At 40.0% G+C, this 17287-nt stretch overlaps 1 protein-coding gene across 4 annotated transcripts in view; it reads right to left on the bottom strand.

Annotated features, from left to right (window-relative positions):
* Positions 1-17287, bottom strand: part of GAB1 (GRB2 associated binding protein 1) — an 87157-nt gene that overhangs the window by 29983 nt on the left and 39887 nt on the right. For all 4 annotated transcript variants that reach the window (XM_088526563.1, XM_088526564.1, XM_088526561.1 and 1 more), the window contains exon 2: positions 4502-4796. In XM_088526563.1, the coding sequence (XP_088382689.1) occupies positions 4502-4796 (295 nt within the window). The remainder of the gene's footprint in view (positions 1-4501; positions 4797-17287) is intronic.

Below are 17287 nucleotides of genomic sequence, written 5' to 3'. Positions count from 1 at the left end.
TATACAACTATATAGAAAATTTGTAACTTCTGTTTTTATATTACTCATCTTTCTACATGCATCCAGTACGCAAGGGGCACATAAGTAACTGAAAAAAAAAAGACTAGGGACAAACACATCACCTGAATATTCTGAAGCATTCCTCTTTAAAATTAAGTCTAGTCAGTATATTCTCTAAGCCACCATCCATGCATCAGTTTAGCAGGTAAATGACTACCTTTATGTAACAGGAGATGCACCACGAGCTGCAGTGCTGGAGTTCCCTCCAGTGTCAGCTTCTTGGTGGTTTCCAGAGCTCCTGGAAGGGGCAAGGCCCACGTGCGGGCGAGCACGCGCACGCGCAGCGCGGTGCCAGCGCCTGCTGCTGCTGCAGCCAGCCAGGCCCGGCAACGCACGGACACGCCAGCCTGGCTTTGGCAGCACACCAACCCTTGCCAAGGGAGGCTTTCAGCAACCATCGCAGCACCCGATCAGTATGAAACCTGTGCAATGAACCTCTGTTCTGAGCATCTCTGTTGCTGTCAGAAAAAGAAATACTTCTAAGTAATCTCTAAAAAATTTGTTCATTTCATAGGGTTTTTAAAAAATCATTCTAAAGCACCTTTTCTCTCTTTTTCTAAAGATACACAAAACATCCTGTTTTTAAAAAGCACTCCAACAATGATTCCAGTACTTACCTACTTTATTTCAAGCTCAGGACAGCTCCATCTCCATAAGAACCTCCCTAAGAACCATAAACATAACTGAGTCCTCTTAGTTTCTATCACTTGCTAAAGTTTCTGATTTTCAGAGCTCACATGGGGAATTTTGTACTTACTGTCTGCAGGGTATACGTAATTTTAAGCTGTATTTTGGGTAAATCACCTACGATTTTAAAATTCTGAAAGCTTTTGCATTCAGTATTTCTCCCCACACAATTTTCTTCTGAAGACTGTTCATTTATAAGGGAAAAAAAAATCTTTAGATAGTACACAGGCTGGAGTATCCACGAAAATTAGTCAAGAATTATTGTTATAGGGTAATTTCTGTAGGTGCTGGCAATGATAAAAAGCACAGCCCATCATGTAAAAGAAAAAAGAAAATCCCTTCACTATAAAGGCCTATATAGCCTTTTTTTCCCCAAAATGGGCTTGCTACAGCTACACAGCAAGTTTACCCAACCATGGCAGCGCCAATATGTGCAGATTCAGAGGCACCTGGAGACTACTGAAAAGATGTTTTGAGCACTCCACAAACACCTCAAAGCCTTGTGACTCAAGAATTCGCAATCTGTGCAACAGTTTTCCAACCCAGCCTCCTGCAGTCCCTTTCTTCATGCAACTATTAAGGGGATTTATGTCTCTCAACTGGTTCTGCGATGTATAAAATTGCTTTGCCAAATGTGCTAGCCTCCATCATCTACCTGTCAAAGCCAAAAAAAAAAAAAATCATATTTTTTATTTCTTAAGGGCTGCCCTTCTTGCTGGAAGCTCCACACACTCACATCCACTATTTATCAACTTCAGTTCCCCAGAAAGTATCTTCACTGTAACCTCAGAATTCAACAGTAGTCCAACAACTGATGCACTAAGAGGACTTTTTTCTCACAACAGTCCAAACTACCTTATTTGCTTTTACCTCTTTCTATGTCTGCTCATATGTTGACTCATCTTATTGCAGATAAGACATTCTTGATGGCAGGGCCTGTTTTCTGCTCCACAATTGCGTAACAGGCAGCACAGTGGTAACCTGATCTAAGGACTTGACTATTATCTCAAAATGCAGCAACAGCAATGGCTACCGGTACAAAAAGGTTTATTCTTGAGAAGAATATAAGGAGCAGGGGGAGCAATAGGGATTTCTGTGCATGCTGCCAATCACTGATTTTACATCCAACCTATGATCAGCTCACAATGCCCATGTACAGCGCATGTTTTGTCAGAATGTAATTAAGAAAAAAAAATTGTTATCTAAAGATAATTTTACTGTGTAAAATATAGAGGACATAAAGCAAATGTATCGGATAGCAATTGTCTGAACAGAAATACTGCAGACTTTGAAAAAGTTGCATGTGAAACAACCTCTAGTTCTTTCAGAGCACGATCCATATTACCATTATATTTAGATACATAATTTCAAATGTAATTAAAGAAAATAATTTCTGTTATCACGCAGACCGCAAATTTCAACATCTTCTTGTTCTTCCCTTTTCCTTTTTTCCTTCATTCCTTCAGTTTTATTACCAATACCTTTACTCAAATTAATACGTGCAAGTAACATATCTGCACATGGTGTGACTATTTCCTCCTGCCCTTGCCCTGCCAAGCATGCAGTTCACTAAATTACAGACCATGGAGCTGTAAAAGTCTATTGTGAGATAGGATCATGTATAAAACATTCATGACATCTGTCTGGTAAATTCTAGGGAAGGGCTTTCACAGTCTGTTCTCAGGTACAATCTATGCCTGTGTTTAACAATCCTAATAAAGTTGTTTATCACTGTCTGACTTCACATACTCAAACCAAAAACAGTCGCTTCTCTATTCAGCTACTGGTAAATGTGGATTACAATCAGTCCATGCCCTGGTTATCACAACTTCTGATGCTTTTCAAGCAGTTCTGCAAAGTCCTCTTTCCTTGGATATTTTCTTAAGGCCAAGATCAAATCCTTCATCTTTTTTTTTCCCCTCATAGATCACTTAAAAAAAAAATCATTTCTATCTACTGTTCTTCGAACATTTATCCTTCTGGATGTGATTCAGACTACAATATTTCAGTGGAGGCCTTCACAGCACCGCATTTCCACATCCACTTCCACTACTCCATTCAAAAAGGTCTTCCACTAGATTTTATTGCCCAAATTAGCAGGAACACATATTTTTACCTATAGTTAATTTCAAACCTTTTGAAGTGTTTTTCTTATTGCCCGTAATGAACTCAAGCTATACTACAACTACAAGACTTTGAGCGATCCTATCTTTTTTGTACCACACAGTGAGGATGTGTTTATTTGTGCTCTCGTACACACAAGGGCAGCCAGGTAAGTACATTCCTTCCTCACTTTCCAAACTCCTACCTTGCCTTTGATCTCTGAATGTCTCCTGCCCACAGCTGTATTGGTGCATCATTAGAAACCACCATCACCTGCCTGCCTACCTGTTGCCCATATGGATGCCTGGCAGACAAAATACTGAATCATATGGCAATCACTTTCAGAAACATATTGCGGGAGGTCTCAGTTATGATCAGCACACCATAAAAACAACCCCTCACTCAAAACAACTACCCTTTATTGATTTTTTTTTTATGGGGATGGTAACTTAAGAGACTCAAAAAAAGGTTGTGGTGATAGTTTTTCTTCCAAACTGGAAAGGAGGAGGAAGGAGGAGGAGGAAGGAGGAGGAGGAAGGAGGAGGAGGAGGAAGGAGGAGGAGGAAGGAGGAGGAGGAAGGAGGAGGAGGAAGGAGGAGGAGGAAGGAGGAGGAGGAAGGAGGAGGAGGAAGGAGGAGGAGGAAGGAGGAAGGAGGAGGAGGAAGGAGGAGGAGGAAGGAGGAGGAGGAAGGAGGAGGAGGAAGGAGGAAAGAAAGAAAAGGTCTTTCTTCAGAATGCAAGAATACTAGAATACTTTCCGGTCATTTTTGGAGATTTGGCTGGAGTAGAGGAGGTGAAAGCCTGTTTTCCCTCAATTCACAAAAAAACAGGGTTTACAATTTTAGCCCCTTCACTCAGAAATGTTTTATTTATAACCCTCTTACTATTTAATCTCTTCCAGGGCCTGTGTAAAGAACTACAGCAAGTCATGCGACCCATTAATCTCCATGAAGAATGATGGAATAGTAAGTAAATAAATAAGGATAGATCCAGGACAGGCAATGCTGGTGGCCACAAGGTATTTGTATGAATTCTAACACGCTCCCTTGTTTCCTGCCAGCTGCTTTCACACAATGTCTGCCTGCAAAAGATTTGATCAGGCAAGTAGAGGAGTACAAGTTATTTTTTGTTTTGGGGCATTGTTTTTTTTAATGAGTTGCAGAGCACACAGAGAAATGGTAATATAGCAGAAGTCTGGGATTTTGCACCCACTCCTGCTTGCACAGTCAGAGAGTTGTTACACCAAATAAGATTCCTCAGGTGGGAAAAAGATTTTCAGTATAAGAATTATAGTGTACTTCAATTAGGAGTAAAATGCTATACAAACACACTAAAATGCACCATATTAATTGACAAAGATGTTCTTCTGTTTGGCCTGATTTTAAGATTTTTTTTTCTGTACTTGAGATCTAATGTCATGCAAAAAAATTATGCAAGAGCCTCCACATCACTTTCTATCAAACACATGATTTGTTACAAATTATCAAGATCTTACTTAGCGCTACTTACTTTTCCCAAGGTAGTAAGTAAGCTTTCACAGCCAATACATATGGGTTTTAAAATGTATGTTAGCTACAGATTAATATCTGATCTTGGAAACTTTCTTTGCTTGGAGGCATAGCAGAGTTTGTTAGAAAAGAGCAGAACTTACCTTCATCCGTAGGGTTGAACCCACAGATATCACAGATACATCGGACCCACTTGTTCATCTCCTCCTCGCTGTCTGCCACCAAATAGAAAACTCTGTCTATAGTGTTGATATCAAAAATATAACTGTTTTCAAATTCTTTTTTGTTAAACGTTAATCCAGCATCCACTTGTTGACATAAGTTTAAGTCAATAATACGGATAGGCTTCTTGGCATGGTCATTTTTGTAGTATTCCAAAACATCTGGATCCCCTGTTAAACGGCCGCTGCGAAGTACAAACCACCTTCTCTTCCATGCCTAAAAATTGGAGGAAAAAGAATATAAAAAGGAAAATTAGTTGGGGAAGATGACACTTTAAAATGCATTGATGTAGCAATGGACTAGATGGACTAGAGTATCAGTGAATTTTAAGAAGCTTTTTGTCTTCAATATTTGAATTTTGCTTCTAGAAAGAGAACGTATACTTAAGTTGCTATTTACAAAAGAGAAAAAGATTTATCCAAGGCTTAAAAAAATGTCAAGAGGAGGAAAAAAAAGCACACAAACTTTTAAGGGAAGCTGCCACAATCACGGGGATGAAAAGATGAAATATACCAAAGTGTTCCATTGTGTCTTCTTCCCAACACCTGCTGATTCAGGCCATTGCACTTGTGCTCTGAATATTCCATCTGCACTCAACACTAGTGACCTACATTTAAAGAACCTGCAGCACCCACAATACATGCTCCTCTGGATGTGAGCAGAACGCTCTAACCAGGCCCTCAGATTTCACATCAGCAGTTGTTACAAAAAACAAAACAAACAAACGAGCTACATTACTATTTTTTCAGAACTACATAGAGATGGAGAGGGAAAATACAACTGAACGGTCTCATTTTATCACTTAAAACCAGCCCTTGTGTAAGGCCCATCCAAGGAAGAAAAATTTCACAACCGGACACTGTGCTTGTTAACACCAGCCTTCCTGCCACCGCAGATGCATAGAAGCTAGTTAAGGAGAAAAGCACCATCAAAGCATCTTCTCCCTCGCATAATCCTGTTGGGATGTCACCCCCATTAACTTCATTCCCCGTCTCAGCTGCACTTCAGCTCCTCAGCTCTAGCAGCAGTGATGTGTCCAGCACGATCGGCTCCCTCGTGCTCAAGCACAAGGGTAATGGACGCATAGCAGAAACTAGGGGCACTGTCACTACGCTATCCCTTCACTGCTTTCACACAGAACAAAAATGTGAGAGCACAGGCAGGACACACTGGGGAGATGCCACCTTTTTTCTACTTTTTATTAGTCGGAGAACAACGAAAACCAGAGGAGTCACCCACCACGTCTTACATTGAAGAATCACCTGGTGCCCCCAGATGCTCCATTTTCAACTTCTTCAGGGTGTCGAAACAAGTTGCAAGTAAGTCCTTAATGAGGAATTTTAAAAAAGCAAAAAACAAAATCCAGGCAAACGGGAACCGTTATTTCGGCTAATCCGGCTCTCCTGCTGACACAGGCAGGAGAAGAGGCTCAACGAGAGCAACAGAATCAACACGGGTGGTGCCAGAAGCAGCAAGATGCATGGTAGCATTTACTCACCAAGACCTAGCTCTGGAAGTAAAAGTTTTCTTACTATACATGAGGAAATGAGCGTGTCATTCTTGAGGAGCAGGAGAGTTCCCGCTTCTTTCATGCAGCCATTCCCTCCAAGAACAAGCTAGAGGAGGGAGGACACAAAGGAGCAAGACTCAGAACCGTGCTGCCACATCAGCGCTGAGCTCTGAGCCGCCCGGCAGCGCGGACGCACAGAGCAGGCCTCACAAACCCCTCTTTGTCAGGCGCGCAGCCATTCCCTGGGTATCGAGCTTCGGGAACTGTTATGAAAAGATAATACAGAAAATGGAAGAAAGGGAAAAATGCCAGACAACTCAGTTAAGGTTGGCAAGCCATTCACTAGCTACCAAGCCTTTAAAAGTTAAGTTTTAAAGGCAATTTTTATACTTGATTTTCAATATTAAGTATGTTTATTGTCATAAATGCGGCATCTGTTTTTAAATAGCAAACTGTGCAACTCTAACTGTTCTGCAGCACAGACTTCCACCATGCTAGTGAGCTCAACTAGGTGACCTGTAAAGCACGAGTGGAAGATTGAACAAAAAACACCTTCAATTGCAATTTTAATTACAAGCATCTTTTAAGGAATAGCACTGCTGATAAGCATTGTATAACCATGGCCTCAAAACACTGCCAAAGTTTGTTTTGTTTCCTGTTTCCAAATCAACTGACAGCTCAGATTCTGGGATAACAGGAAACTTCAATATTGGAGGCGTTCTCTCCAGGCAAGCTCGATCACAGATACGTGTTCTGAACTGAACCACAAACCTTTGTTACTTTAAAAAACAGGCTATCTTTAACCTCAGCCTTCAGTTGTCCAGATGAAAATCTCAACGCTTAAATCAGCAGGAAAGAGATTAGAGATAAGACAGAAAAAAGAAAAAAAAAAAAAAGAACTGAACAGCGAGATATATTTGTACTTGATATTTTTTATTACTCAGGTTAAAAAAAAAAAGAAAAAAAAGAAAAAAAGGAAAGAAAAACTAAAAAGAACCGATCAAATATGCCTCTTTTGGAAGTTTATTTCTAATGCAGTGTCAGCGAATCAAAACATTTCTGATCATTAAGCCTAATAACTTCTGTTGAGTATTAATAAGTAAATAGGAATCTTAAAATTTCAGAATTCAGTCAGCTAAAGAGAACTTGTTTTCACCCTGCCAAACTATAAAATAGCAACTATTAAGTATTTAAAATACTGAATTTAGCCTACCAGCACCTGCTACTATTTTTGAAGAGTTTTCACATAGTGCATATGTGTTTATTTCAGTCATACAATGAGTCACACTCACTGAAACTGGCACAGATTATATTCAAAAACAAATGCAATTCCATAAACTACACACTAATAAGGCAGATACAAAGGTTCTCTGGATTACAGTACAAAGCACAATTTAGCAGCAGAATAAAGCTTAAAGCTAGACAAGAGAACTGACATCAGCATCCTTGCTAATCATAGTACAAAAGCGCCTCTATATTTTGTCAAAGTGCAAAATGAGCCCACATAAATCACTCTTTGTTATTTGAAAATATCTGGGATTCTTAAAGCTTGATCTATTTTTAACGTTTCAGTATTTGTCGTTGTAATGAAAGCCGTACACTGCCTTACTGAAGTGCAGAACACTGTGCTATATATGTGATGGAGAGAGCTTCTTCAGTAGTCCCTTTCCAAAAAGAAGCCTCTAAAAGAGAGTGTGCACATGTGCAAATCAGTATTCACGCAAATTTAAACGCCTTTCTCCCCTTTGGGGCATTCTTGTTTGAAAATGTTGCTTTTTACTCCACAGTGCACAACATAGATCCCACAAAAGAAATCACTAAAAAGATGTGCAAATGGTTTAGCCACATTAATGCTACAGGTGCTAACAACAGGTCACGTCACTGATTCTACCAACTATTCATTATCAGAGAGTTTTTCTGTAATAAAATCCAAATGGATGAAGCCAGAGAAGTCATATATCCAAGTAGGTTGTGCAACTTAGGCATTTGTCTCATGCCAATATTGCTCATTATGGAAAAGACATTTCGGGGAAATAAGAAATGAATCATTTTTCAAATGAAACTATTATATCCATAGTTAGATAAATTTTAATATTTAATATTAAATATATACATGCACGTAAATATAAAACATGTAATCACAAAACACTGCAGGCAGATCAAATACCTAATCCCAAAGTGAAACTGCTCCTTTTAAAACAGCAACTAACAAGGCAAATGTCACAGGAATCAAGCTCGCCAAAAGCCTGTGTAGGCTTCGAAAATACATTTATTACAAAACAAGGTTGGCCGCTTTTGTTTTAGACTAAGAAGGGACTTGTGTGCGCCTCAGCTTGTTTCTCCTTGGAGGCGCAAAGCGCATCAGCTGGTCTAACACAGGGCACGGCCACTCTTGCCAAACATTGTCCCGCACAGATCAGCATATCATGAGACCATCATAGCTACAGAAACAGGCTTGTTTGCTTCTTTTTGAACTAGTCCAAAATATGACAAGCGGCTCACCCACAGATCGTCAAGTGATCAAAGTAACAGCGGAATTATTTCAAATCCAGTATTTTGAGTACAAAGTGCTGATATAAAAGCGAGCAAGTCAGTTAAGAAACTGGTAGAAAGCACCATTTCAGCTTTTTTGTTTTTGACAGCACACAACTAAAGCGATACGCAATACAGAGAATTTGCATTATAAACTCCTTATTGGATACTAGTCCTCTGAAGAACTTGTCAACCACCCTTCAGCTATAGCTGCCTGAATCTTGTTCACTTTTACGTATTACAGTCCCCCTCATCTCTCCAGCTTTTGGCTTTTATAGATATTTGAAAGGTACCTGCTTGGGCTGTTGGCTCGAACTCAGACAGAAAGGCAATTGGGTACGTACATGTAAGCGGAGAAGGGAAAGGAAGGAGGGAGGGACAGGAAAGAGGAGAGAATTTACACTTGGACTTTGAAAGGGATTTACCCTTCTATTTGAATTCTCTCAAACTGTTACCAAGAATAATACTCCTGTAATATCATCAATCCATCTTCAGCCAGGAATGGCTGGTGGAGTTGGGGATAAAGCTGGAAGCCTCCGGACTTCCTGCTCCTCTCTGGGGGCGGCAGACTGCTCTGCGCAGCCCTCCCCAGCGCCCCCGAGGGCTGCGGGAGCTGAGGGGCAGGAGCCAGCAGCTGCTCTTGAACTCTGCGGCTTGAATCAAGGTTTTACTCTCCTTGAGCTCCTCTTGCCCTTTCTTTCAGCCTTCTATCCCTGGACTTCTTCCTCAGCCCAAAGGTTAAATTATGAAACAGCTAAATATCTTTGGTACAAAACAGGAAGAAGGATCACAAACAGGAAAAGTATCTTGTTTCCCTCTTGTCACCACACTGCTCTTTTCCAGGTGTTTTCTTCCTCCAAACGGCAAAGGAGCCACACCGATGCTGTGGCGCCCGGCGTCCTGCTTGGCCTCGGGCATCCCGCTCAGAGCCCGCACACGATCGTGTGCGCTCACCCGCGCCAGGCACGGACGGGGACGCTGGCACCACGGGGCCCTGCGCCGCACGCAGGGAGGAGCGTCGCTCTTCAGCCTTCAGTGACTCAAATGGTAAAACTTGAAAATCTCTAAGCTGAAGTTTTGCCAAAAACTAGCACCTGTAGATATCTACGTGGAAATAAGCTAAGAGCTATAATTCGCAGAAAGAGTTTTCTGGAAAGTCTAAACCCTTCCTAAAAGACTTTATCATGAGCACCAAAGAGGAAGAATATGAAAGAAGAAAAAGTCCTTGTTACTGCTGAAAACCTTTGTCATACACTTACTGGCAACCAGCATCCTCCTCTCTAAAAAATATGCCCTTCCGTTATTGCTTTCGTTACTTGTACTGACTTTATGCTTAAAAACAAACCCAACACACAAAAAAACATGTTTAGTATCTTATTCTAATAGCGGAAACTTGACTTCCAAGACCTCATACTGGCCCATAAGTTCTATTTGCCAGTTAAACATCAAGAAGTGCCAACAAACTCCTGCAAAATAAACAGAGGTGAAATGAGGAAAATACTGGATACATTAGGACTTTCTTTAAATACTTAAGACTTGTTTTCCAGGAAGCACCATCTTTTCTCACTGAGCAAAATAAGGAAAAAACAGTCTCAGTGGAAGTTTCCACTCTCCTGGCCATCATCCTGATCATCTGTTCCGAATACACACAAGGCCAAAATTTCTGTTTTCAAACTATTGTCACCATTTTTGAGTCTTGTGCTGCCGATTCTAACTTTAGCTTTGTTAAATAAACAAAAGAAAACACTGAAAATACAGCAGAACAATACTGCCAAGCAGACTGACTGCAAGCAGCACTTCATGGCCCATGTTTAAGCACAGGACCTCAAACTAGCCTCCCAGCACTATAAAGCTAATCAAAGTGCCAGAAATAAAGGGCAAGATACGAGAGAGAGAGCGCGCGCGCGCACACACAATATTACACTCTAACCACTGCCGCCTTCTGAGAATTGAACGTTTGTGGAACATTTTGACAATCTTTTAGATTTTACAAGGGTTTTTCTTACCCTCCCCACTCCTCTCAGCCTTATGACCATTCCCAGCGAAGCCAGGTCTGCATCACCTCACCTGCATGACAGGCATCCCTGTTACGGCTGGTGATAGCAATCTCCCCTCTCCTCACAAACCACTTTATTGCTCTTTTTTTTTTCTTCTTTTTCAGTGTTTCAGATATTTGGTAGAGGCAAGCGCTAGCTGAGCTCCACAATACCCCTGCACAGCAAAGACTTATTATCTTCTCTTTTACATAGGAGGAACTCGCTCGGAGAGCTAATGCAATAAAGCAGGTAACTGAAGTCAGGAACAGAACCCTCAATTTTGCTGTTTTCAAGCTAAGCCCAGCAACCAGACCATGTTTCCTTACTCCTAGATCGTCTTATCTCCCTTCACACACCTACAAATATCCTGTTATTTCCCATCACTTGCAAACTTACTCTCACACTTTTATTTCATCAAACTACTTGTCCTGTCCATCCAATACCTATTTCTTCCTAACAGCCTTGTCAAAAACACATTCCATATCACCACAAATTAGCTCTGCCATCTCCTTTGACCACTTGAAAGCAAAAAAAAACACAATGCCTGTCTGTCGTTAATAGCAAATGCAGGATATCTGTTGCATGCGACTCCCTGTTTTGCTGCTCTTTTTCTCAAAACATTTCCAAAATTTCATCTTTTTCATGTCATTAATTCTCCTGCTCTAGCCTTTCCCATATCCCTTCTGCATGTATTAAAAAAAAAAAAAATGCCAAGACCAACTTCCTTCACTAATCCTGGCCACGTCTTTTTCCATTTCATGCTTCTCCATCAGTGTCTTGGTTTATTGCAGTTTACAGCTTGTTTTTCCCCCCATTTCTAGGCCAGTTCTTAAGAAAGTCAAACTTGACTCCCTCCCTCTCCTCCAAGTGAACTCTCATCGCTTCATTCTACCAGTGACACCAGACTTCATTCATTTTTCTTCCTCTCCTGCATCTCTCTTGGTCTCCCAAAGGCTCCCAGAATCAATGAGCAAGGGCATGACATTGCCTTCCTTCCGATTCCTCTTCAAGATCCGTCTCTGTGATAGTACTCATCCAGCCAACTACACTTTGGCTTTCTGTCAGATTATTTTTAAAGTAATGGTTTTGTGTATTTATCAGCCATAGCTGTTTTTTTTGTTTCCCCTCTCTAGTCACCTCAATCTTTTCATCGGCTCTTAATAAAAATACCTCCCCCTCTCCCCTCTCTACCCTAAGAAAGCAAGACATTCAGAGTTGTTTTTTTTTCCTATAATAGGTGTCCATCACCTATTACTGTACAAGGATTACTACAGTGCTGAAAAGACCCCTGAACAAGAAAAACAATCCAGAACTGACCGTAGGCACACTGTCACTAGACTAAGTTTTCAATGTCTTAAACTCATGAGCATACCTAGTGGCAAACAGCAGGAGCACAAATCACTCAAAAAGGTTTGAGATTTATAAAGCTGCAACCAATCCAAAGCAGAAAGATGAGAGCTACACTCTGCTGGCATCAACCACTGACTTCCCACCAGCAGCCAGGGATGAAAGATGGCACCAGGCCCTTCTCTCTCGTCATTTCTCATTTTGTAGCAGGAAAGTCTTTGTGAAGAGGTGCTCATGACTGCAAGGCTTTCCAAATGCTAGGTGTGAAAAAAGTCACCATTCTTCAAGTTCACAAGCCATTTTGTAATATTTTGCAGAGATTCAAAGTTTTGTTTTCTTTTTGTACTTGCCTGTGCAGGTATTTATCTCCGACATTTGTGAGGGGCTTATGTAAAAATAAGGACAAGCAAGGCACTAGGACTATGTAAAAACCTGCAATTCCTGATGCTATTTTGGATCCTTTCAAGGATGCTGAAGTTTCAACAAATACACAACATGTGCTTCACCATTATCACTAACTGAGTACACTTATGCTGTGTACAGATTTCTATAGATGACAAGAGAGATCAAGCATTTTCCATATCATCTTTGTCCAAGGCCTAAATACTGTCTTGAACTCCCCACAGAAGCAGCAGTTTCTCCAGCCTCAGCAGAAAATGATGATTTGAGGGGGATTTGACAATGGTTCAAAGATAACCCACAAATAGCCTCCTCAAAATAGCCTGGTTTAAGATCAGTTAATTGTAAGCCTAACGGAGGAACTTGCCAGATCACCATTAACACACATGGAGAAATCTCAAAAGAAAATTCAAAACAGCATTTTAAGCAATTCTTACAAATTAAACTTCATACATTTGACACTCCATTCTCACGCACTCTTTGCGAGAGAAAGACTGTATCCCAGCTGACATCTTTGCAAAGCAAATGTCTGAAAATTGAAGCAGCAGCCTCTTCTGCAAGTGAGAAAGCCCCTACCTGAACGCTGGAAGGGCCTGAACACAGTAAAGGAAAAGCTAAGGAAATGAACTGTTCTGCCAAAGTATTAGACAAGGAATCGATCTAGTGACTCTTAAATACTGTGAAACATTCCAAGGAAAGGGAAAAGTTAGGAAGGACATGCTCAGTGCTGTTCATATTTGAAGATCCAAAAATTATCAGCTTTTGTACTATAAACCATCAGATCTACAACATGCATGAACATGTGTGAAGACATGAAAAAAGGGATGCTAAGAAAAGCCAGTAGTAGGTCTGATATTTTTTCACACTTTAAATCAGTGGGAAGATCGAAAATCCTTGTTCAGAGTGTTGCCTGCACAAAAGAACTCACTGAAAAAACTACAGAGGGGAAAAAAAAAATTACTTCAAAGCACAAAGTCAAAATTATTTGTAATATATTATAATATGTGAATGCTAATCAAGTCGAGTTTCTATTATTAAAAACAAAAACAAAAACCCCTTTTCCAGCAGGGAGAACAAAACATTATCTTAGTTCCAGATAACTCACTACTAAGTTTCAAAATGGCTAGGAGTTGAGAGAGAAAACAAACCAAAGCCAAATCAGCTCTAACAAACCAAAAACAAGTTTAAGTGCACACTGGCATACTTGAAAATCAAGATGCTTCTGTACAATTACAGCTCAAGTACTTTATAAAAAGCTACTTACACTTCTCATCAACTCATGTAAAAAAAAAAAAATCTATCATTTCCTGGACTGTAACAGTACAATCATATAACATATTATTAGATCAACAGTTTTGCAGAACTTAATCACCACAGCCAATTCTTTTTTTTCTTTTTTTCTTTCAGTCCCAGAGCAATCCTATGAATCAAGGTCTGTTCTGAAACCAAATCCTTGGGAGTATTCTGCTGCCATCGCCCCCCCAAAGCTCAACACTGCTGCCAGAAGAACCCTGAGTGTCCCCTAAGCAGTCCCCAAGTTGGGCAGTGCTGCTCCAAACAGCTCGGTACAAATCTCCCCTATGGACAAAACTCAAGGACCAACAATACTGCCTTAGCAGACAAGATCTAACTTTTCATTCTTGAATAATGATATGAATATCAAAGGAAGCAAATGCTTCAGAGGATTGTATTAGCACACATAGTATGCCCACACACATGCTGCCAACTGCAACAATGTATTAGAACCTGCACTTTGTGGCTTTTTTCTTTTTTTTTTTTTATTTCTTTTTTTTTAAAGTGATATAGTAAGAAAGAGATCTAGGCTGGTGCTTGAGATATAGAACTTAAAAGTCACCCAATAAATAAAAACAAAAGTGAAAATCTCCTTTAGTACTAAGAAAAAAAAAACACACATTCCAAGCAAAAAGATAACGTGTTTTAAGGAAATACTAATGTAATCCAATTCACCTAAACCAAAACACCTAAGTTCAAAAGCAGAGAAGTAAACAACATCAAGTACTATTTTTTTTTTTTAATATAGTTTACCTCTTTAAGTCTTCAGAAAACTTAAGCAATGTCCTGGTCATTTCTGTAGTTGTGTCTACCCCAAAATAAGCAAAGCTCTCTTTTTCCTGTCGGCTTTCCATCTCGCTCTACACCACCCTATCCCAATAACCTTTGACCAGCAGGAAGTAGACACAATGGACTGAAAATAACAGCAATTGTAAGATTTAGAGTGATTTAATACATGAGGGGTGGGTTTAAAATATGAAAAAAAAAAGCCTTCACTTGCTCTAATTTATAAACAGCTGCTTAAAAAGCATGGTAGCAACATAGGTTCAATCTCCGAAATCAGAGGTTGAACAAGGCTACAAACAATGAAACACTGTGCACTAATTTACCCCGCTCTGCACTTACTAGTACACAGCAGGGCAAATTCTTGCAATTATTAAGATTCTGCATTAAAGTCATAGTCACTTGGCTATAACACCTCATGGACACCAAGTTTTCATACAGGGTAAACAACGAAATGCAGTGGAAGTTTTATAGCTTTCTAACTTTTTTTCCCAAGCATCTGTAACTATTACTCATCAAGTGCTCAGTTAAAGCATTTCCTTCATTGAATAATACAAAATTCTTGTAAGAAAGGTAAACAGTAGCCCATTTAAACACTCAGGTTAAGAGTATGTGTGTGTGTGTGTGTGTGTGTGTGTGTGTGTGTACACATTCCTATATGTGCATATGCATCATTTAAAAACTCTTACAATGAGCATTTTGTCAAATAGGCTACTAACATGAAAAGCACTTCCTAATCTAAGACGTTAAAGCAACTCATGCAAAAGCCCATGCAATGCCCTCACAGGTATTTTCGCTACCAATATAAAATTGCCCTTTAAATTTTATTAACACCTTGTTAGGAACGCTTGAGAATTATAGGATCCCAAGTCCAGACGGGCAAGTGAAGTATTTCTCTTTGTTATTTTTAGTGTTTTTATCTTGTATTCCAAGTGCCTGTTGATCACTATCCCGCAAACCCACAACCTCACCCTGTCCTTGCCATCCCTCCAAGGCCTAGGCCTTTGTGTTCCTCCCCCAAGGTTACATCACGACACATGGGAGTCACGATGGTTAAGACAGAATAAACTAATTCAGAGAGGTATGCACCTCTTGTATAACAGTTTTATTTTCTGGAGAGGAGAATGGAGGGAAAATATCTGTATTGAGTTTATATGTATATATACACTGACTCCTTGTCTTGAGCACAACACAGTAACCAGACAAACAGCTCTTCAGAAATCACAGAAGTTGATTATGTCCTCTGCCTTGTGAATGCCAAAAAAAAAAAAAAAAAAAAAAACACAGGCTGGAGACATTATAATGGCATAGTTCTGATTATGTCAAAAGAGGAGTTTTTAAATAATGTTCTCCCATAATTTTCAGCTTATTTGCTACCCCATGCACGCACTTTTTCATTCTTCACTGTATGTCTACGTACATGAGGCCCTGCTTGTTTTTAGAGGCATTTTAATCATAGATCATACTAGGAATATGTCTTTCCTTGAGTTGGGGAAACTTGGGCATTGAATTTCTGCAGTTTAAGGCAGGATTTAACCCAACAATACAGTCTTTCATAAAGACCTGCAAACACGCAAAATAACAACTAGGAAGCCCCTCATAAGGTATCTCAGCGCCGAATTCTCAGTAACTTACATATATAAAATGCCAGTATTACATATGAGCAAGCTTGAGGGTATAGCAGCAGAAGCTACTAATAGCACGTATTATAATAGTATTTTGAAGCATAACTGGTTCAACAAGGACGTGATGCCCTTTTTTAGTTTGAGAATCCCTTGAAACCACTCTGCCTGCTAGAGCACCTCCTCTTCCCCTTCCACTATCCCAAGACAGAGCCTGATGCCATCACACCAAGGAATAACAGAGAAAGGAAATCCTGCCTAGATTTTCCATTAGACAGATCAAATCGTCAATCCAGAGAGGTCTTTGCTCACACACACGGTAAAAAGAAGATGCTTCCAACTGATAAACTCTGAGAGGAAGCAAGGTTGGCTCCATGACTATTTTTAAGTAGTTAGCATTCACACAATGGTTTAAAATTAATGGCCAACCCCTAGGGTCCATGAAGATTTCATTCAAAATACTAAGGAGCTGAGCATATTTGAGAGGAGAAAAAATAATTTTTAAAAAAAGAGCTAGAAAGTGGAAAATATATTCACACTTCTCCACAGACTCAACTTGAATTCAGCTTGTACACATAGCCTAAGTAAGTGCAAAGATATGAAGCTTTCTGTTGTTTTCTCCAAAATGAAACGTTCCCTTTGACAGTTGCTGGGAGAAATCTTACCTCATGGCTCCTGTCATTTTGACTAACATTCTTTTCTGACTAATACTCTTTCACTGCAAGTATCATATGACGAAAAGTAAACACCGAAAAATGCTTATTAGTCTTTATACAGCTGTACTCTGAAAGGAGGGATTTGCTTCTCCAAGCTAATTCCCAAGGCCAGCTATCACAGCTGCGCTGCAGCAGGGCTCTTTGCTAGAGGACTGAGCTTCCCAACTGAACAGCTCCTCTCTGCATTTCACCATCCAAAGGACAGAGGCCATTTAGTTGACAAAACGACTAGCACTTCATATTTCGCTCAGTTAAAGCAGCAACCCTAATCTAAGGCTTCATCCAAGTGTAATGTTTTAAAAAAACTGTATTTGGTGCATCCGGAGAGTAGACAAATACAGACATCTTTGGTATTACCTAAAGACATAATTTAAGGGGCAACATTTGGATGTTAAATGCACAGAAAAAGTAATTCTAATGCCAGGCATTCCTTAAGATAAGTAACAAGACAAGGCAAAAGATCCTTTTA

The sequence above is a fragment of the Tinamus guttatus genome, unplaced genomic scaffold (genome assembly GCF_059628265.1).
Source record: "Tinamus guttatus ecotype Peru unplaced genomic scaffold, ASM5962826v1 Tinamus_guttatus_pri_ptg000247l, whole genome shotgun sequence".
Taxonomy (NCBI): Eukaryota; Metazoa; Chordata; class Aves; order Tinamiformes; family Tinamidae; genus Tinamus; species Tinamus guttatus.
The sequence above is the reverse complement of the archived record's forward strand: the minus strand, read 5'-3'. Positions and strand labels throughout refer to the sequence as shown.